The 22,984-nt window shown below is 39.0% G+C and overlaps 1 protein-coding gene across 5 annotated transcripts in view; it reads right to left on the bottom strand.

Annotated features, from left to right (window-relative positions):
• Window positions 1–2,391: 2,391 nt before the first annotated feature.
• Window positions 2,392–22,984, bottom strand: part of INPP4B (inositol polyphosphate-4-phosphatase type II B) — a 469,700-nt gene continuing 449,107 nt past the window's right edge. For 2 of the 5 annotated variants that reach the window (XM_075288124.1, XM_075288134.1), the window contains 2 exons: window positions 20,210–20,364; window positions 8,749–9,277 (listed from right to left, as the gene is read on the bottom strand). In XM_075288124.1, the coding sequence (XP_075144225.1) occupies window positions 9,103–9,277; window positions 20,210–20,364 (330 nt within the window). In that variant the 3' untranslated portion in view covers window positions 8,749–9,102. Of the gene's footprint in view, window positions 3,550–8,748; window positions 9,278–20,209; window positions 20,365–22,984 lie in introns of those variants that run through there. The other 3 variants (XM_075288123.1, XM_075288126.1, XM_075288122.1) reach the window with 3 other exon arrangements.

Genomic DNA, 22,984 nt, shown 5'->3' on the forward strand with positions numbered 1-22,984 from the left:
TCTGTATTACTATTCATCCTAATACATCTCTTATCAGTGTCAGGACATAGTAATACTGTGAGGGCTGCTCTGTATTACTATTCATCCTCTTACATCTCTTATCAGTGTCAGGACATAGTAATACTGTGAGGGCTGCTCTGTATTACTATTCATCCTAATACATCTCTTATCAGTGTCAGGACATAGTAATACTGTGAGGGCTGCTCTGTATTACTATTCATCCTCTTACATCTCTTATCAGTGTCAGGACATAGTAATACTGTGAGGGCTGCTCTGTATTACTATTCATCCTCTTACATCTCTTATCAGTGTCAGGACATAGTAATACTGTGAGGGCTGCTCTGGATTACTATTCATCCTATTACATCTCTTATCAGTGTCAGGTCCTAGTAATACTGTGAGGGCTGCTCTGTATTACTATTCATCCTCTTACATCTCTTATCAGTGTCAGGACATAGTAATACTGTGAGGGCTGCTCTGGATTACTATTCATCCTATTACATCTCTTATCAGTGTCAGGTCCTAGTAATGCTGTGAGGGCTGCTCTGTATTACTATTCATCCTCTTACATCTCTTATCAGTGTCAGGACATAGTAATACTGTGAGGGCTGCTCTGTATTACTATTCATCCTATTACATCTCTTATCAGTGTCAGGTCCTAGTAATGCTGTGAGGGCTGCTCTGTATTACTATTCATCCTATTACATCTCTTATCAGTGTCAGGTCCTAGTAATACTGTGTGAGGGCTGCTCTGTATTACTATTCATCCTAATACATCTCTTATCAGTGTCAGGACATAGTAATACTGTGAGGGCTGCTCTGTATTACTATTCATCCTATTACATCTCTTATCAGTGTCAGGACATAGTAATACTGTGAGGGCTGCTCTGTATTACTATTCATCCTATTACATCTCTTATCAGTGTCAGGTGTTGCTACCAAGCGACATGCCCTTCAATTTTAATTTCAAGTTTAAACTGGGGTTCCAGAAGAGGATCTTTATACTGTGGGGGCAATTAGAGAGGAACATTATAATTTTGGGGCATATAATGTTAGGGTGACTGTAGGAGCAGAGGAGAGCAGAGGAGAGCATGAACAGAGGGGTGCATGGGAACACCCACGCTGCACGGAAGGGCTCATTTACATATATGTTTAAAAGGTAATTCATTTAAACAGGGGGGTCTTTTAAAAAACGATTAGCAGGACTTGAATAGCCTTTTTAAAGGCTTTTCAGGCATATGTTTATCTAAAATAGCAAGAATCCAGTGATAGAGCCCCTTTAAAACCTCTTTGTCCACAGCATCTAAGGGGTTAATGCCACTTGATTGGTAGATTCTCTGCTGCCACTACCCGCTGCCGTGTCTGTAATAATGAAGCATACTAATGCCGTATTAGCTCAATAATTAGGATGCAAAAAGGCAGCGTGGTGGGAAATGGTTAAGAACGATCTTCAGCAAAACGAAGAACAAGGAGTTTTGGAAGCGATGCTACGTACATCTCCCACAGAAACCTTATCTTAACATCATAACGTTTGCCTGAGATTACATGAGGAGACAGGATTTGAGCAAGCCTATATCCATAAAATATCTGTGGTTAGTTCTCCAGGACGTTTGGTACAACCCCCTTGCCAAGTTCCTTCAAAAACTGTGTGTAAGAGCATCTAGAAGAATTGATGCTGTTTTAAAGGCCATACCAGAGATTGATTTTAGCTTTCTCTTCTGCTTATTCACTTAATAAACCCCCCCCCCCCAAAACCCTTCTATTTTTTAAACATGCTTACTTTGCAGCATTTTCCATACTTTTTGAACAGTATATAAATATATACATACACACATATATATACAGTGGTGGCCAAAAAAAAAACGCACCATTTCACAGAATGTAATGATTGTAGCAAAATTGATTTTTTTGTCTTTTTCCATTTCTATCCTCTTCTCTCCTGGATGACGAGTATTTGGCAATTTTGTACATGTCACGTGACTTTTTCAGTCGATTTTGTAGTAGGAGGTATACATATCATCTGTAGGGACAAAATCCACTGGTGGTGCATTTTTTTCTGGCCGCCACTGTATCTACTGAATTCACACATTACGTAGCAGACAACACAGATGAATGATAAAAGCATGATATACAGTAATCTTAGCTGATTAAAAGGAATTGTCAATGCGAGAGACTTATTAAAACTGGATCTAATGACAAAAGTGTAATACGTATGATAACATAGATGGTTGTCATGTAGAAAAATATGGATGTTTTTTTCTATTATGTTTCTTACAGCATAATTAGAAAGAAAGAAACTAACAAACAGCAAAAATATTTATTTAAATTAAAATAATAGAAAAACATATAGACATGATGTACAATGAATAATGACTACATTGGTAGACAAGTGAAGATGGCCATAAACATCCAAACACAGAGTAATACAGTCAAACATTTCTTTGTGACATAAAAGTAATGTGTGCGTGAACACCCGCAAACAGCATGAAGCCACCAAAAATAAAATCAATAAAATACAAGAGTATGAAAAACCACAACCAGACTCTGAAAGGTGGTGAAAATAACTCCAAATACCAGCTGGAGTTACCTTCATAGTCATCAGTTATAAACCAGCTGGCTACTTTGTTTCAAGGATATAAAGGTAATAAAAATCCACTGGATTCAACACTATATCAACTCCAAAATACAATAAAAAAAGTCACAATTACAGTTCAACTTATTCTTTGGATTTTGGTAACAAAAGTAAAGTTATTGAATATTTAAGTATGTGCCTGTGTCACTATAAAGACACATGGCCTATTAGAAACCTTCATACTTCCAAGCTTTTACGTTTTATTCTAGATCATTGGTATGTAACAATATTGAGTCGTGAAGCAATATCTGCTCTACGTGAGAATGTCTCCATCTGTCGACCAAAAGCCAAACAAGAACATGGATTGGTCTTTATCACATTTACAAATAAATATCATAGAATTATGTACAAGTGATCTATTTTGTAAGCCATTTGGTCATTGTGTTCTCACAAACCGGATACATTCAAAGGACAACTTGAAGGTTGAGATACAATGCATACAAGTTGAGGAAAGTGAGGTTCCTCAAAGAGAACTTTTAACAAATGGCTACAAACTTTAGAAACGGGGCTGTGATCATGAATCTATATGGAAGACCTGTTATTGTTTCTGATATAGTAGTAAGAACAATCTGAGAAGTCTCATTCCAATACTGGCATTTCCATATTAATATGATCACTTCTTGTGTATTGTTTTGGCATGAAGCACCATTTTGTTTGGCTTTATGTGGAAACTGGTAGAATCATTTGATTCTGTCTGAGGAATGTTACTGTATGTTACTAGGCTAACTTTTCCAGTCTTTGCATTTCAGTGATATGATCTACGAGTAGGAACTCTTAAGTGCTCTTAATTGTTAACTTTTCCATATGTCCCCTCTGGAGGTCTGTAGTACTTTGGGAATGTCAGCAGCTGTATCATGTTGAAAGCATACTTTCTGCATTTGATATTCTTCATCACATTCTCTATGCGGCATCCTTCTCTGGGAAGAGGAAAAGAAAGCACAACTTCATAAGACAGGATGTACAGAAATAGGTTTTATTTATTCATTGCAGTTTTGCAGTCTTTGAGTAAAAATAACAAGGTTTCAACTATACATTTTGTTTTTCACAAGTGATGATACATCTTACATATTTAAATCCAAAGGCCAGAAACGTAAAAAATGCCCTCAGAAATACTCATACCTGCGCTTAGCATTCAAACCACCTATGCACTCAATAGCAGGTACACTACCCAAAAGTAAGCAAGCCTGCACTCTGCGTATGCATTCCAGACATTACTTAAGTCAGTGTTACTTTCAATTAGGAACACTTACTTCTAACTGAAAAATAGAATAGGTCTGTAAAACATGAGCATGGCATAACCCTACCCAGTGGGGGAGAATATTTCATCTTAAGATGCTCACTGGTATAGTGGCTCTCTTTAAAGAAAGTTAGAAGACAGGACAAGTTTGCTATATGTGCTTGTCACATCTAAAACACCAACAAGGTCTCTCCATTCTGTAAACTAATGTACTTTGTCTTTGAGCTCCACATGGAAACACTATGATCTATCACCATCATCATCACATATCTAACATGGATGACCTATTGTGCAAATCCACTGCTTCGGGTTGTCCTTAACACCTGATACCAGCTTCTGGTCAGAGTATGTTTTTTCTTAAACATGGGCCTGACCTGTCTATTCCAATGGTGCTGCTGAAGACACATTGAGCAGCCTGAAGACATTTCTGGTATGGTGGCACCAATATTGAAGAAAAACCTTTCTTTTCTATAAAGCAATTTTACAGCTGTATACAGCGAAAGGAAGCAATATGTCTCGGATCTCTTCCTCATCCTGATTATCTGTACTTCCTGATCTCTGGGTCAGTTCACACAGCGGAAAATGAAGAGGAAAATCCTTTTCCATTTTCCGCTGCCGGATTTCTCGCGCAGCTAGCCGCGATGGGATGCCGATGCACTGCACTAGCATTCCATCGCGGCATCCCGCTCCTGATTACACCCAGATGAATGGGCCTAATCAGGAGGGAGTCTCGAGCTGTGGATCCCATGGGCGGAAACTGTGGCAAGATCGAGCAGGAGGCATCGTTTTTCCTCATCCTGCTGCGATCTCTGCCTCCCATTGAAAATAATGGGAGGGGGATTCGGGAGGAATCTGCTCCAGATTCGGGGGTGGGATCCGCAGCAAATTCCTCTGTGTGAACTAAACCTTAAAAAACTACAAGTGTTCAAGGTTCGTTCTAGAACCCAAAAGACTAAAGACTAAAAACAAAAATCAGAAGTGTCCAGAATTATGTTAAATGCTAGATTGTAAAGAAGCTTCAGTCTAAAGGCTCTTGTACACGGGCTGAGTGTAATGACTGTAGGTCAAGGATCATTTTTCAGGCCCACATAAAATTGTTATCTAACAAATGAGCATTTACTAATTTTTTTGGCTCATTGCTATCCTGTTTACACAGGGAAACGATAAGGAAGAAGCGTTCCTGGTATAGTCTTTCATCTAATCATTGGCAGCTATTTGCTTGCCTGCCCCAACTATGGCAGTTTACTGGCCCTTTAAGACAAGCAGTTGTTGCTGTTTGTAGTAGTTCTGATAGTGTCTCAACTTCAATCGTGTGACACTTTGTTGTTTAGCACATTCGGTTATAACTCTATAATAATCTTTAAACTGTATCAAAAAATATCCACAACCAGAACCATCTAATTTTAGAGCTAAATCTTTACTTCTCACATATAAGAATAAGGCATTTTGAATCTGGCCATATAGATTTGCAGATAAAATTCCAACCATTATTTGATATAACTTTGCTTGTTAACTCTAATATTTATAATACATGTGAATTTAATCCAGTTTATCATTTTCTTTTTAGAAAAAACTATTTTACAAAGAGATAGTGCATATTGACATAAAGTAGAAAAATTGCTTGCACTTTTCTAAACTGATGCATTGAAAGGAGAAAGACAAGTAATAGTGAATCAAACATACCAAAGTGTAAGAACAGCAAACGCAACATGACACAAAGTGAACATATTGGCAACAAGGCAGAATTTGGCTTAATGAGCAGAAACCATAAGAAAAGAAATGACTCAAGCTGACGTGTGAAACTATAAGGAGATAGACAGGGAACATGCTTAGCCCTTATGTCTTTAAGATATACTTTTCCTAACACTATGGTGACATCTACTTTATTGTGCTGTGAGAGCTATACAGGGCTCAGTTCCATAGGAATATACAGCAGTACATATAATATTATATTATGAGGGTTTTAGTTCCTATAGAACTGATAGCTAGCACGCAAACTAAAATACATATTATATTCTATATAGGTGGAGAGATATAATGGACTCTTCTTCAAAGATGTCAGTATGTTTCTAGTGAACGGATGGGGCTCGGTTAGAGGAATGGAATAAAATGTGGATAAAATATGTAAATAATATGAACACTTTATGGTTGGAATGAAAAGAACTTTTTAGATCTGTATTGAAATTGATCTTGAATTTTAGGCTCTGTTCACATCTATATTATGCAATACTATTCATGTCATAACAATGGGCACCACACCATACCCTTGCATGGAGGCTGAACTAATGTTGACTGTCTAGACACAGTCTTGAATAGGATTTAAAGGTGAAATCTCCAGATCCTCAGTTTCCTGTCCCTCCCTCTCTTGCCTCAAGCAAATGTCTGAGGTACAGTTACATTTTGAAAGAACTTGTTTTTTTTGTTTTTTTTTTACACTGTACCAATTTTATTCTGTACATTTTCAGTGATTTCATGCCAAGGTTCTGAAAGCGTATGAAACAGTAAAAACAATGCTGAATGATTTATGGATTTTAGTGGAATGCCAAAAGCAATCACAATCGACGGTGCTTACTATTTCATGCAGTGTAAAGTATCCAAATAATAAAAGTAAAGATATTATAGTTTAACATATATAGTGTTGTGTTTTATTAGGTCTTCAGTGTTTTCCATTCATTCCATAGTTAATACTCATATGCTCTGCCATATGCAGGGGTGTAATGAGAGATGGGAGCTAATTATTTGACCCAATCACAAAAATGTAGAGCCATTGAGGGAGTGGAGGACATGAGGCTCTGGAACTCTTCCCTCTCCCCTCCATATAGTGTGTTAAGTTATAACAGCCAAGAATCTAAATAGCTGTTGTAACTTGATCATTGAAGATCTGCCAGAAGAGATAGAAGAGAAAGGGGAAGGGAGTGCAGTCAGAACTCAGGCAGTAATCAAGCTTTGCTTTGTTCACTATGACTCTCTATCACCTGTTGAGATGTGACAGCAATCTTCAAAAGACATAAGTACATGTAATGTGTAAATGTTTATAAAATATTTTATATGAACAAGAAATTAAACAGCATCGGTCATACTCATGAATGAACATACAACCATTACTAGTGCAGTAGTGCAGGACTGTGTATTGCATCTCTAAATAAAACATCTGATAACGCGAGTTCATGTGTGTTATTTGCTTGCATGTGGATTTCCCTCTAATTGTGTAATACTATATAACAGATGTCTTGAATGAATATTAATACAAAAGGGCAAGCTGCTAAGATGAAGAACACAGTAAAATGATAAAGTGGAATACTGCCTTGTCACCGCACAGGTTATCAGCTAGAACAAACAATGTGGACCACTACAGAAAGTATGTGTACAGGTAATGTTTAAAAAAAAAAACTAAAAACACAATTGCAGATTTCTACAAAAAGAGAAAAGCGAATGTCCTGTGAATCCCTGGAGTAGTCAAAAAATAAAGGAACATAGAATCCATACCTTTTTTTTTAATTTTATGGCCACAAAGATATCAGGTGGATAAGACCTTAAGGTGCTCATACTCATAAATAGCAGTCAATCAATTGCTTGTTCAGACAGCTCCTCCTTCTGAACCTTATATACATCCCTGGATGTGCAGCTCAGCCAAGATTACACGTTTTTAATGGGAGAAGAAATATCTCCTTTGTAAACAAAGGGTCAGACATGTTGAAATCCAGCATACCTGATCCCTCTTTTCCCCAACATTGAAGGAATGTCAGAACACTATCATACACATTAAAGTATTAACTTGTTTTGCCAAAATTTAGAAGTTGACTAACTTACATCTACTCTATAAGGGTGTCCTAAGAAAATTAACACCATTTAATTCAATGAATAAAAAAGGCAATTTCCTATAATCCCGGTAGCAGCACAGCTACAACAATATGTGATCCCCATGAAGAGCTAAGGCCTGGTTCACACCTGCGTACCCTTAAGACCCCCCTCCCCAAAAGGAAACCTGAACTGCATAAAAAGTAGCTCCCTTAGGAAACCCACAGACCCCATGGACTATTATGGGGTCCATGTGGTTTCCGCACAAAAAATGCGGAATGCAGGACTTTTCTCTCTGCATTTTTCATGCAGAGAGGGGAAGTGAATGACCCGAACACAGATGTGAACCGGGCCTAAGACGGTGAGGGAAACTGGGGATCAGTCAATTGACCTTTGATGAGTTTTTTTACTTTGTTTAATGACAGCTTTTACCCTTCCTTTAGAGAACTTTTTTTATTGTTTGGTATGGCATACCACTGTGGTTGTGCCGCGATCATACTCCTTATTCAACTGTGTTTCTAGATGACATTCCATTTTTGGATCCAAGTATATCTCCTACATCCAACAATATAGATATTATTTTTTGTGTAAAGGATCATGTACGTGGCCATTGAAGCCTAGAGATAATAAGAATAACCACAACATCTATAGGGCCCTTCAATATCTCAATTTCATATTCAAGTATATGGAAGGATTTTAGTACGAGACAACAGGAAAAAAGTCATGTCACGCTCCACTGGTTACTCTTTTGAGTGGATTCTCTCCTCTCGCCTAGAGTACTTACTACTCTATACACCTGACTCACAGGGATTCAGTCTGCTGCCAAACTTATACACATGGCCATGCTTTGTGTATTAGGCAGAGAAGAAAAATGTATTTGGAAATGTCCCATATGGCTTATATCACATTTCTTTCCCTGTACACACATTTTCCTAAGTGTCCTTTAAATAATAAACCAAGTTATACGAGTACAAAATACTATTATTTTATAATATAAAGACTGTGGCAAAGAAAAAAATTCAAGTAGTTATGTTAAGAAAACATACCACTTCTATCCAACTTGTACTAAACCTAATATTCTGTTTGATCTTTTTATCTTTACCAAAAAATAAAAGCTGTGGCCGGAATCGTAGAATTGTCATATCAATGAGGCTTTCCAGTGACACAAAAGAGAACAAATGAACTATAATAAGCCCTATGATCAAGATGAGGCAACTGAATGTGAATTATACTTTCTTCCTCCAGTCATTTGAACAAATATCACAAAGTAATCCGAATACAATACTAGATCTACATGGACAAATAAATGGAAAAGAAAACAGAAACACACGGGTAATGCTACAAAGGACACATCTTGAGGTACAAAGAACTGCAGATATCATTTACAAACTAAGGACATTGCTATTGGTAAAAGGAACAGAAATCGAAGTGCATATTATTGATATTTGGCTAATAGCAATGCAAGACTCAGGATTAGCCACACAACCAACAAGTGTGAGCTGACAAGAAGCAGAGCAACAGGGTAGAAGTGGCGAGAGGTCGGCTTGTTATCTGCTACACAGCCTTTCTCTGGATCATCCGACTCATTCAGAATTCCCTGGGCTTGTCCGCTGTTAGACAGGAGAAGTTAGGAACAAACAGAATAGTATTACAGGAAAGTTAGTGCATAGATTGTCTACTAGAGAAAGAACAAAACAACATGCAAAGGACACAGAGGAGTCAAGTCATTTATAAGTTAGGATCCTATATCATTGGGAGGATTAAATTACACAAAGTAAAAGCCAATAACCCAGGAATGGGTGACAGCTGGACATTTAAAGAGAGATGCTACAGACAGGAGAGACCGAATCACAGAGAGAGGGAAGAGATTGTAAGAACGAAATATAAAATCAGTCTAGCCAGACTCAGGTCATCTGATCATGATATCATGACAAGTCTATCAAATAGTAAGAGGATGCCTCCTAGTGGTTACCTGTAGTAAACAATCAAAAATGTTCCTTTGTTTTGTATAGAAAACATTTTATGCAACTGGATGTTCTACCCCTTATAGGAAGAAGACAATTTTTTGTTCCTTTTTTTATCATCACATTTTGACATCTATACCTTTGGAATTTTTACAGGGTACAGCTTTACAAAGTCATGTTGAAGTACAAGTTATACATCCTATCTATATCATTTTACAGCAGATATATACTAGCATTTCATCTTTATGACTTTACATTGGAGGGACAAAAGATAAAAAAATATTACACCAGTTTTTAGTTGTTTTTTTTTTTTTTCTTATAACACCATTGCTGGCCTACAGTAAGTGTATATGTTTATAATATAGTTTTATAATTATGGGGATACATAATATGCATGGAATATTTTATATCATATAGTATTGATTAAATAAGTCATATTTATAAATATAATGATTAGTGATGATGGGTTTATACTTCATTCTCTTTAAATAATAATTATTATGATAATCTGAAAACCTGAATTCAGAACCCTTGGAGGCTCAGATATGCCCCTTTATATCTATGGGGAGTTTTCTGTCTCATGTCAGCACTGTATGCTTGAAGTCCTGAGGCTCACATGACCACCGAGAACAATCAGTAACCTCAGCTGTCATTGATTGATAGGCTTCTGGCAATACCGTATAGATACGAGATGGTGAAGGCACAGGCAGCGGACAATGGACTGCAAACTCAATGTTTTTTACACCTCACCCCGCTGCCTCATGATTTGCTCCAATTCCTGGACAACCCCTTTAAGCTTCCTTTTCATATTTCTATAAACAGCTTTTCAAGGAAATGGTATATCTGCTGGACTATCTAAAAGTGTGATGGTGATCAGCATAACGACCGCTACAATTTAGTGTGGCTGGTTTGAGATTATATATATATATATATATATATATATATATATATACTAGTAAATATATAGTAAATGTAAGCAGAAGTTCACTGTATAAGTTGTGCAGAATACCTTGCTTTAGGTGAAATCCTTGCTGACTGCACAAGGTTGCAAATTTAAAGAGATACTACCAGCTATTCATAGAGGTATATACTAATAGGGTTGCAGATCAGTCACACTTTTATTATAGTTTGTTCACAATACTCACTAAAATGCAGCCAAAATCCACAACATTGCAACTTACTGCAACATTGTAGTGAGGACACAGCTGAACCCCAGCCTACATACCTATTAGGGCAGTTCTGTTTTTTGGGGCCATTTGTCACAAATAGATTAGACGACCTCCTATAATAAAAAGGAGGGAAAGACTTCTATTACATAACATTGCTGTCACAAGACCAGTTCTGAGACCATATCCTCACCCATGAGTTGATTTTCTGGCAGCAAGAGATCAGAATTCAGGGGAGGAGAATTTATTAAGTCCTTATTACGCTGGCTGATATTCAGGGCTGTTATCGGAAAAGAGTGCTCTTAAGAACATGCCTTCCTGAAAGTTGCCCCATCTAATTGTGCTGCTTATCAACTGACCCACAAACTAATGCTCAATGGTTGTCTGTTTACATCTTATAGGTTCTGCCAAATGGTGTTCCCATTGTGGCCAAAGTCTCAGCACTGAGGCAGCCACTTCTTTTACTTACAAGCGAAATATTGATTGATTATGGACTATATTTCATTACTAGTCAGGCAGTTTTAATGTTAGCGCAGTGTTAGTAATATAAAGTAGCTGTAATAAATGAGCATTTCACTTAGAAGTGAAAGATACAAGGGTCCCAGTACTGAGTGGGATTATGCCCACAATGGGAACACCATATGGCAGCTCCCTTCACGTTCTGTGTCACCATGAATATGCCACCAGTAACCAATGCAGCTGAAAGGAGAAGGATCAGTCACAGCAGAGAGGATTTGTCCCCATTCACTTTGCATTAACCCATACAAAAGACCCCAATCAATGAGTTTCTCGTCAATCAACACTCCTGGTCAGTTTGCCCAGTGTAACAGAGTTGTTTTGTATGTGTGTGATGGCTGAATAGGTTCCTTTATTGTAAATATACTGTGAGTGAGATCTAAGTCTGACTATTCAGATGAATGTGAAGAAGCATATGCCTGGGCCTACCTGTCCATTCATACCGGTTCAAGCATTTGCCTGTCTATTTACGTGAATGTCACTATGTACACTTATGTGAGATGGCAGATGAGGAAAAATGGGAATACTGTGTAGCAGCTTTTGCTTCGTACCACTTTCTACATTACTTATAACAAATAGCATGCTGATAACACCATATCTGACATATCGGAAAAATATACCACACCATACTGCTATTGATAAATTTAGCAGAGAGTCATGCTTGGCTTGGTATTACATTTCATTTCTTATGGCAGCTACACATCAAGCTGGTACACATTTTGCATGGTTAACCTGGAAGGAAATGGTCTGTCAGGGGATCAATAAAATGTTGAGGTGGAAGATTTAGGATCAGTTTTAACGGATAATCAATATACGGCCATTCAACCTGTCATTCCAAATCTAACACAATTTGGATTCAGTAGTAAAAATTTCAGCTAGATAGGGATCTAACATGAATTTACTCATCAATCATCATAATAGCATCATAAAAGCAAGAAAATGGTATATGATACCTTTCAAAGACATAAACAACATCAATGAAATGTATTCCATAAGACTCCACTCTTTTTCAATTGTATTTATTTCGATCTTCCTTTAAAAGGAAACTTGTAACAATTTTGACAATTGATGAAAATATAGCTACTATAGGCATGTAACTTAGCTGTTCATTTTTTCACTCTGGTCACTCTAATGCAGGTTTTAATGCAGATGCGTTCTCTCTGGACATACATCCTGCCGACCGAGACCGCGAAACAGGACCCAGAATCCGGGACTGTCCCGCTGACATATAATATACAGAGCAACTTAAAAATGTGCAGTGTAAAGAATTAAACACCTTGCTGTATCACATGGCCATAGTATTTCATCTTAAGAAAGATGGCCATACACATTCAATATCTGCAGGTTAAATGTTCATTCAGCCAACAGCAATTTCTCCTCAATTCCGCCATACATATACATGCTCAATTTGGCTGAGCACGCTGTGTATTTTCAAGGAAATACAAAGGAAACATCTGCCTTACACCTTTAGTTGTGGCCAAGAGTCATGGTCATTGCCCCTACAGAAGTCACATTTCACCCATATTGTTTGTGAAACATTATGAGCAATAAGGAAACAAAAAAACTGCTAACGTTGAGAAGCCTGAATCATGATCTGCTGTAATAGCACAACTGGAGCAGGTACAATGTATAACAAGACCTATAGTATCACTCTGGAGTACAGGACAAAGATTGTTGTTTGTGGTTATGTAAAAATGTTGAGACTTTTATGATCTGCAGTTTGCTTTAGACTTAGCTGCCTTCTATGGCATCTTTATCTTTATTCAATTGTTAATGCGAACCTGACAGAAGAAAAATTCAGTACAATCTTGAAAATAAGTCAGGAGGCGGTTCTGTCAGTGACTGACCACCTCCCCTTTATGACTGTGCATACAGAGGTAGCTGTCAATCACTGGGAGGACTGTCTCTTTGATTTCTCAAAATAGAAAACTATGAAAATACATATAAAGTGAATAAAAAGACAAGTTCTATTGAATCTATTCCCATAAAACTATATATAAAAAGGGCAAAACTAGTAAAGACTGGACCCCATAGCAAAGTTTTGACTTGGGGGCCCCCCATGGCATAGCGCCCCCTATCCTCGCCCCCACACAGTATAACACTCCATTTACACACATTTTATTGTCCAAAAGTAGCCTCCACACAGTATAATGTCCCATCACGGCCTGTGCGCACAGTATTATGTCCCATAGAGGCCCCGCACATAGCATAATGTCTTATAGTTGCCCCCCACATAATATAATGTCCACAGTAGTACACAGTATTGCTCCATTGTGGCATATCAGCAGAACACAAAATTTTATTATACTCTGGGTTCTTTTCATAACCCAAACTATAATAGTTGGCCCAGGGGAGGTGACAAACACAAAAACCAGGGATACTTGCCTTTCTAGGTCTCCACAGGGCTCTGTCATGTCACTACAGAGATCAAAGACAACATGGATTACACCGGAGATGTGAGTAACGCTGGTTTTCATGTTTACTCACCTCCCCATGGCTTCCAATCATTATACTCTGGGGTCTGAAGAGAGCCTTCCTTCTTGATCCCCACTCCTGCTCATGGCCGCTTCTGCTTCCCCTTCTTCCCCCAAAGGGCCCCAGTGACGTGATATGAGATCCATGGGCCCCTTGGAGGACAGAAGGAGAAGCAGAGGCTGCTGTGAGCAGGAATAGTGATCAGTAAGTAAATAGGGCCCGTTTACCTGATAGGGTTGTGAAAGCAGCAGGGGCCTGACAGATACCCTACGGTCCCGGGCTCTATGGCAACCACTTACACTCAGTGGCGTAACTACCGCCATAGCAGCGGAGGCAGCTGCCACAGGGCCCGGGACATTGGGGGCCTGGTGACAGCCGCTACCGCTGCTATCATTATACTCGGGGCTCTTTTCGGACCCCCGAGTATAATGATTGGCGGACCGGGAGAGGTAAGAAACATAAAAAAACATGTTACTTACCTGTCTACGATCCTGCCAGGCCTCCTTCCTGACGTCTCTGACGTCACATGAACCCGGCCTGCGTCCCGGGTCATGTGACGTCCGACATCATTGAACAAGGACAGCTGCGCAGAAGGCAGCAGAGAAGACCGCGTAGGAGCCGGGGGACAGGTAAGTAACAGTAGTTTTTTTATGTTTTTATTCCCTCAGGTCTCCGATTATTATACTCTGGGGTCTGAAAAGACTCCAGAGTATGATAATTGTTCATATGTGTCCACAGTGGGACATAGTACTGTATGCAGGGGCAACTATGGGGGATAACACTGTGTGCAGGGGCCACTATGGGACATAATACTGTGTGCAGGGGCCACTAAGGGACATAATACTGTGTGCAGGGGCCACTATGGGGCATAATATTGTGTGCAGGGGCCACTATGAGGATAATACTGTGTGCAGGGGCCACTATGGGACATAATACTGTGTGCAGGGGCCACTAAGGGACATAATACTGTGTGCAGGGGCCACTATGGGGCATAATATTGTGTGCAGGGGCCACTATGAGGATAATACTGTGTTAAGGGGCCACTATGGGGCATAATAGAACGCGAAGAAATGCGTAGGAGGGGGTCGGTCTAGGTCTTCGGCGTCGGTCGGGGGGAGGGGGACCCATGTCAAAAGTTCGCCACGGGGCCCCACCATTCCTAGTTACGCCACTGCTTACACTATATATATATTCTCTCAATCTGCTCATCTCCTTCTTCTCAATAACACTTACATGCTATTTACAGATTGTTCTGCATTTTCTATATGACAGATTCGCCTTAAAGAGAGCTTCATATTATTATCACATCCTGAATAATAGTGATCAGGTTCAAAGCTTCGGCAGATTACTAATAATTGTGGCAAATATTTCTAATTATGAAGTGAGACATTATCAAAAAGTGTGATAATGCTATAAATTGGCAAATTATAGTACAGAAATGGAAGTCAGCTTAGGTCGCCATAACTGCACCTCTACTGTGTTGTGTTCAATAGCTTAGAAACATGTTCCTTTGAGGTTTAAAAGTGTTTTTACTAACAAGAGGAAAATCAGGATTTTGGCCAATTTCCCTGTTTCGCAGCTACTTCATGGTGTGATGTGTAAGTACATCAGCATGCTGCAAGCAATACTTGTCCCTACTGTTCTCTTATGCTCAGGTAGCAGAAACTGCTGATCCAGTTTTCTCAGTAATTCATGGCATTTCTTTATAATTATATCGATCTACATCCCTTCTGAGGTTCACAGGACAGATCATTATTTCCCCTACAAGACCTAACAAATGATTTTTTTTATTATTATATGTGCAAGGCTGCAGCATTTCGTGACTTGCAAGAGCAAATAACCCACACATTGAAATGAAACCTAAAAGTTAAAACCCTTTAATTGTCAGTAGCATGGGGAGCAGGGCTATTTATGAAGAGTCATTAGGTTGCTTTCTAACTGGCTTCAAGTGCACATCAATCGAGAACTTGGTGTTCCAGAGAAAGGCTAGCTAATTTATAGGAAAAAAAAATACTAGCCACTAATACAGTCTCTAATGAAATGTGTTGGATGTAATTTGGAAGACAGGGATGTACGTATATTCAGTAGATATAACTGCTGTATATTATAACTAGGGCCCAGTTATCAGTACATGCAGTAGTCCATTAAAGGGGTTGTCTTCCCTTTTTAAAAACTTGGCACGCAGCAAATGACACTGAAAAAAAAGAAGACTCACTTTCTAAAGATTTCTGTAGAAGTTATAACATCACTTTCAAGGTTCGTATAACTGCTTAGCCAATCATTGGCCTCAGATCTCATGAACCATAAACATGATGTCACCACTTCCAGTTCAACAGGGGCTAGAAGTTCACAGGGACCGACCCAAATTCCTAGAACAGACAGGCCTTTACTAGGTGAGCCATTTTTTTCTCCTTTTTTTGATGTACACTGTCTACCAATAAGTATTTGGACACCTGCGGTAGAATAGAACAATAACATTTATTCATATGCAATAGTTGGTAGAACCCAGCAGATGCTTCCTTACGGATGGCATTGATTGACACAATACTCTTGGATGCCTGTCGAAACTCCTGGTGTATGTGAGCCATCGGTTGGGTGCGGTTTCTCTGGCCATCACTCATCGGTCTCTATCTCCCAGTTACGGGGAGATGTACATCACGACAGCAGATATCTTTATTTGCATGGGTGTCTAAATACTTATTGGTAGACAGTGTATGCTTGGTCTACAGAAGTCCTGCCCCCATGGTAGTGGTCTTCACCTATTGGAAAACTATAACTGCTAGCATTACTGTTTGTAGTTGGGAGTTATTTTTTACCAGCATGAGAGCCAGGGGTTGGTGGCTACTGCACTACATTATAGAGATATCAGTATACATGCTATATGTCAAGAATGTTCATGCAAGGCAAAAGAAAAATTATGCATTTTCTTATCATCGCGAATGTCCACCACATCCAGTGACCAACTTCTGTCCTTTGAAAAGTGTACCTCTCATTTCATGGGATATTGAATGTATTACATATGTTTATAGTTATATGTTATATCCAAACTTCTCTAATTTTTCAAACAAAATGTTTAGGGAATTCTAGCAAGTCTAGGGTAGCTCTACATTTGGAACCAAGAGCAGTTATGGATTAAGATTACCATAGGCACTAGACTGTAAGAAGATTGTGGGCTTCCCCCATCAGGATTAAGTTTTCAGGGTCTTTTAAAGGGGCTCTATCACTGGGAAAAGTCATTTTTAACTAATCTCATCCTTGCATAACCTTTAGAAAGGCTATTGCACACCTACCTTTAGTATGTAGATTGCCTCAGTGGTTTCTGAATAAGTCCGTTTTTATTCATATGCTAATGAGCTTCCAGCCAGCACTGGAAGTTCCCAGCAGCACTCGTCCCTGCTATTATCTCCTATGTGTGTGTGAAAACAGGAAGCTGAGTCATCATCAGCAGTAGCAGCAGCCAGTGCATATACTTACATAGGAAACAATAGCAAAGAGGGTGCACGATGCATCGTGCACCAGTCTAATTAGCATATGAATAAAAACAGACTTATTCAAAAACCACTGAGGCAATCTACATACTAAAGGTAGGTGTGGAATAGACTTTCTAAAGGCTATGCAAGGATGTGATTAGTTAAAAAGACTTTTTCCCAGTGATAGAGCCCCTTTAAATGGGCTGCTTATCAGTTTATAAGCTCATTCTCAATCAATTCTCGGTGTTAGGCTGGGTTTATACAATGCATATAACATGCACCGGAAAGAGCACCACACTATGGCATACCTTGCTTATGGGAAGTCTAATTGCAACCATGCATGTATTTTCAGGAACATGTAAACTTCTACTGACACTGCAGGTTACTTCAAAGACACTTGTTAAGGATGCTGAGAGGTTTGATTGGGAATGGCCCTACAGAAGCCTTGGCTCCCAGGCAACCGCCAAAAAGGCCATATTGTTAATCTCTACTAAATTATAAGCAGTACTGGAGTACTCAGTATGTCAATAAATTAGATCATTTTATATTGAAGGGATATTGAACAATTGCTGACCCGTCCTCCATAGATTACAGTTAATGGCTGTGGGTCTCAAGCAGCTGTACACCCTCTGATCAGCTCATTTATGTGAACCCTGATAATATACACAGTGGAAGGAACCAAAACAGCTTTTTTGGATCCATTTTTAATCAGATCCATATTCTTGACACACAAATAAAAACAATAGAAAGCTAATGGACTAAAAAGGGACTATAAAAGGACATTTAGTTTAATTTAAATTCTTCCATTATTGAACCTTGCTTTTCTGTTAGTGGGCTTTTTATGACACAGCGGCATTGATCCAGATTGAGGAGTCCTGTGCACACTCTTAGTGAATTGTAAAGTGGTAATGTTTTACTTCAAATAATATTTAACCCACCACTTAAGGGGTTTGTACCACAAGAAAAAAACACTTGTGCACATGATCATGAGAACGGGGTCTTCAGTCCCACCATTTCAATGGAGCAGTGATCGCACATGTCTCCTGCTGCCAACTCCTGACTGCCAAAGGTAGTTGAGCTCTCTACTAGTTATTCACGGTGCACATTAGATCACCTAAATCCACCAATTTCATCAGGTCCAGATGACTATTTGATGCATGTGAGGACTTTCCTGATTATTTCCCAATGGATAATGTTGAGGGAAAGAGGGACTGAGCGTGTTGAAATTTACATGACTGATTCTTTTATTTTTAGAGATAAGCAACTACCACAGGTGTCTGGCAGTGTGTTATTCTCTTCTGTGTACTGAAACATATGCATAGCCAAACATTTTGTGAATATGTTGAATAATATTAAGAGGGTTGGAAGACATAGTTAACAGGTGTTTGGCCACCTTTAGTCTTATTGTGTTAAAGAGAACATTTCACCACTTCCACCAACTCCATCACTTTGTATTCTTCAATAGTTGCTGCTCGGCCAGTTGAATTTTCTCTAGCCCCCACCGTTCCTGAGCAACTGATGCAGTTATTTTCAGCACTTAGTATGCTAATTAGGATATCTATTGTCAGGTCTGTAGACCTAAGCTGGATCAGAGAAAGAGGGATCATCTACCTTGCAGACAGCCTAACTGGCATATTGGATGCTAACAATAACAATAACTGCTTAGGAATGGTAGGTGCTAGAAAAAAATTCAAGTAAACCAGAATCAGCGGAGCAGTGTCTATTGAAGGAGTCAAAGAGTTGAAGTTAGTGAAGGTGGTGAGAGGTCCTCTTTAGTTCCCCTCTCAGGGTGTTCTTTCTGCTGCCAGATATCACTGCATCAGATGTTTGTATATACCAGAGTTAAGGATCTCCTTTCTATTCTGTAATATAGTGTTGGGAACTTATTGGGATAGAAAAATGTTCACAAACCAGTGTTTTAAAGAGGCTATATCATTGGGAAAAGTCATTTTTAGCTAAGCACATATTTGCATAGTCTTTAGAAAGGTTATTCCACACATACCTTTTGTATGTTAATCGCCTCAGTAGTTTTTGAATGAGCCCGGTTTTATTCATATGCTAACTAGCCTCCAGCGTGCACCCGGAAGTCTCAGCAAGCACTTTCTTCTGTTTGTGTGAGAGCAGGCAGACTGCTGCTGATTACTCATAAGCTTTCCCTGCTCTTACACATAGCAGACAGTGCTCACTGAGACTTCTGGTGCTCGTTGCTGGCTAATTAGCATATGAATAAAAGCAGACTCATTCAAAAACTACTGAGGGGATTAACATACAAAAGATATGTATGGAATAGCCTTTCTAAAGGTTATGCAAGTATGTGCTTAGCTAAAAATGAGTTTTCCAAATGATAGAGCCTCTTTAAGAAACATAAGCAGCTGTTAACCCCCATGCCACAAGGTTTTGGTTGCTCGAGATACAATTTTACACAACTAGCAAAAGGGATATAATACAGTAGTAATTATAGAACTGGAAACAGGAAAAACATAGCCAGTACTACGGTAAGACCTAAAATACTTAGTTTTATTTGTAACAGGCTTCTCACTTTTATTGCTTAGAATGGCTCAACGTAACTAGGGCTGGAATTTTTGGTGACTGCTATAATGTGTTGTTTTTTTATCATAAAGAAGTTATAAAACTTATAAAACTATTATGTAACTATTATAGCATATAACTGTTGGCTAGAGAAACAGATTGACAATCACAATCTGATCAACCTTCTAGAATCTTCAGTATTCCAGTATTGTGGCAATATCTGCCAGAAACTAAATCTGACCAATTGTTCAGTCACTTGGGCCACAACATATAGAGATCAAGTCTATTGGAATATACCAGATTTTTAAAACCTACATACTATCTAATAGCTATCCGGATTTGAGATGAATTTGCTCATTGGTTTACGATAATGCTATAACAAAGCAATAGGGCTTCTAAAACAAACATGTTTCTATACACACCTTCTCATGCAGTCCAGAGCCCGGATAAAGTAGTCTTTGTGGAGGTCATGTTCATCTCTTAGGATAGAGCACTGCTCCAAAGTGACTGACATAGAAGTCCGGTCCTTGGCACTTTTGCAGCAGGTGAATCGAACCCCATTCATTTTCCTGCATATCTAAAGATAAAATACATAATTGTAATCGTGAAATAACACATGCACATATAGGCAGAAACAAGTTCTATGAGACATGGCAAATAATTGTACAAATCATTGGACCGGTGAGCAGTGGAGCACTCATTGTGGACATATGCAATGTACTTTCTCCAAGTTACACTAAAGGACTTGCTTGATCTTTAACACACTATTAAGTATCTGATGTATAACATTCTCAGTATCACTGCCGTAAGGCGACTTTTCCTTAAGTTGCTCAGGTATGAGGAGACCTTTAGTCATACACCACTGATCTCCTTTTCTCGTTTTGCAGAGTTCAAGCTCTTAGGTGACCGCACATCAATGGAAAGGGCTTTACACAACATCAAAAGGACAGAGGCTAGAGCGATGTTCTCTGTGTGTGTCATAGGTAGATATATTATTGAAAGGGAAGATGCGCTAACATTACTATGGTAACTATCCCCCGGTCTTCTCAGAGTAAGCAGCATATCAGAACTTAAAAAAGAGCTAAAGAAATTTATGTAAAAAGCCATAATTTCCTTATAAAATATTGAAAACAAAAGTAATGTTTTGCATTATAGTGGCATTCTAAAGAGTCAACCAAGAATTGTCAAGGTTTATTTTGATATCACATAGTTTCTTTGTAAGTTAAAAGCATGAAATCATGTAATTATGCGAGAAATTGAAAAAAAAAAAAATCTATGTTCTGGCTGTGAATATGTAGAGTTATGGAGTATTTTTGAACATTTTTATCATTTTGCAAAAAAATTCACAGTTCTGAAACAAGCATTGGCAGGATCTAGTACTTTTCGTATGTATAAATAGTAATTTCGGAATCTGCTAATGTGAAATTTAACTTCAAAGACAGAGACAGCATGCATTGCACCAAGAGAGAGGTTAGCTTTATTGGAGTGGGTGTGGATTGAACAGAATGGTGCTGAGAACACTGTGATACCAAAGTGCTGTAAAACTACCACACAATTACCAAACAATAGTACCGTACTCTCCTGAAATAACAATACAATACCATACCCTTATAATATCATCATCCAGAACAATATCCCTACACTTAAATAATATTGCAAATCAGATCCTTTGCAGTTATCAAGCATAAAAACATACACAAATACAAATCCTGTATACATAAATTATATATATATCTACCATTTTCACATTTCTACTCTATCATTACATGTACACACCATGTATACTTAGAAATATACAATACTAGAGGGAGGACCCGGCTTCGCACGGGTATATTACATGTTATGTTTGTGTAGTGGCCTCATAAGAATTGTCCAGTTTTGCCTTGGTGTATTTTGTATGTTGTTTCTGTGTATGTCCATAAGCGTCATGTGATTATGTGTATCTCATTTTGGATATCAGTGAAAAACCTGTGATCAGTTGTTATGGATACCTGGAGTAAAGCTGTATCTAATCCTTCCCCATGCAGTACTGTGTTTAGATGCAAGTATCTAATCCTTGTTGGTGTGGTACTGTGTACAGATGTGTGTATCTAATCCTCCGGTAAATGAAACTGTGTGCAGACGTGCATATCTAATCTTACAGCATGTGGTACTATGTGCAGACGCGTGTATCTAATCCCTGGCGTGAGGTACTGTGTGCAGATGCGCGTATCTAATCCTCCCCGTGTGGTACTGTGTGCTGAGATGCGTATCTAATTATCTGGCATGTGGTACTGTGTGCAGATGCATGTATCTAATCCTCCAAAGTGTGGTACTGTATTCAGATGCATGTATCTAATCCTCCCCTGTGTGGTATTGTGTGAAGAGGCGCGTATCTAATCCTTTGGCGTGTGGAACTGTGTGTAGACGCGCGTATCTAATCCTACTGCATGTGGTACTGTGTGCAGACGCGTGTATCTAATCCTATGGTGTGTACAACTGTGTGCAGACGCGCGTATCTAATCCTCTGGAGTGTGGAACTGTATGTAGATGCGTGTATCTAATCCTACGGCATGTGGTACTCTGTGCAGACGTGTGTATCTAATCCTATGGTATGTACAAATGTGTGCAGATGCGCGTATCTAATCCTCTGGAGTGTGGAACTGTGTGTAGATGCGCGTATCTAATCCTACGGCAAGTGGTACTGTGTGCAGACACGCGTATCTAATGCTACGACATGTGGTACTGTGTGTAGACGCGCGTATCTAATCCTACGGCATGTGTTACTGTGTGCAGACGCGTGTATCTAATCCTATGGCGTGTACAACTGTGTGAAGACACGTGTATCTAATCCTCCCCTGTGTGGTATTGTGTGAAGAGGCGCGTATCTAATCCTATGGCATGTGGAACTGTGTGTAGACGCGCGTATCCAATCCCCCGGCATGTGGTACTGTGTGCAGACGCGTGTATCTAATCCTATGGCATGTGGTACTGTGTGTAGACGCGCGTATCTAATCCTCCCCCGTGTGATACTGTGTGCGGAGACGCGTATCTAATTCTCTGACTTGTGGTACTGTGTGCAGAGGCATGTATCTAATCCTCCAAAGTGTGGTACTGTGTGCACACACACGTATCTAATCCTCCCTTGTGTGGTATTGTGTGAAGAGACGCGTATCTAATCCTTCGGCGTGTGAAACTATGTGTAGACGCGCGTATCT

Source organism: Leptodactylus fuscus, chromosome 1, assembly GCF_031893055.1.
Source record: "Leptodactylus fuscus isolate aLepFus1 chromosome 1, aLepFus1.hap2, whole genome shotgun sequence".
Lineage (NCBI taxonomy): Eukaryota > Metazoa > Chordata > Amphibia > Anura > Leptodactylidae > Leptodactylus > Leptodactylus fuscus.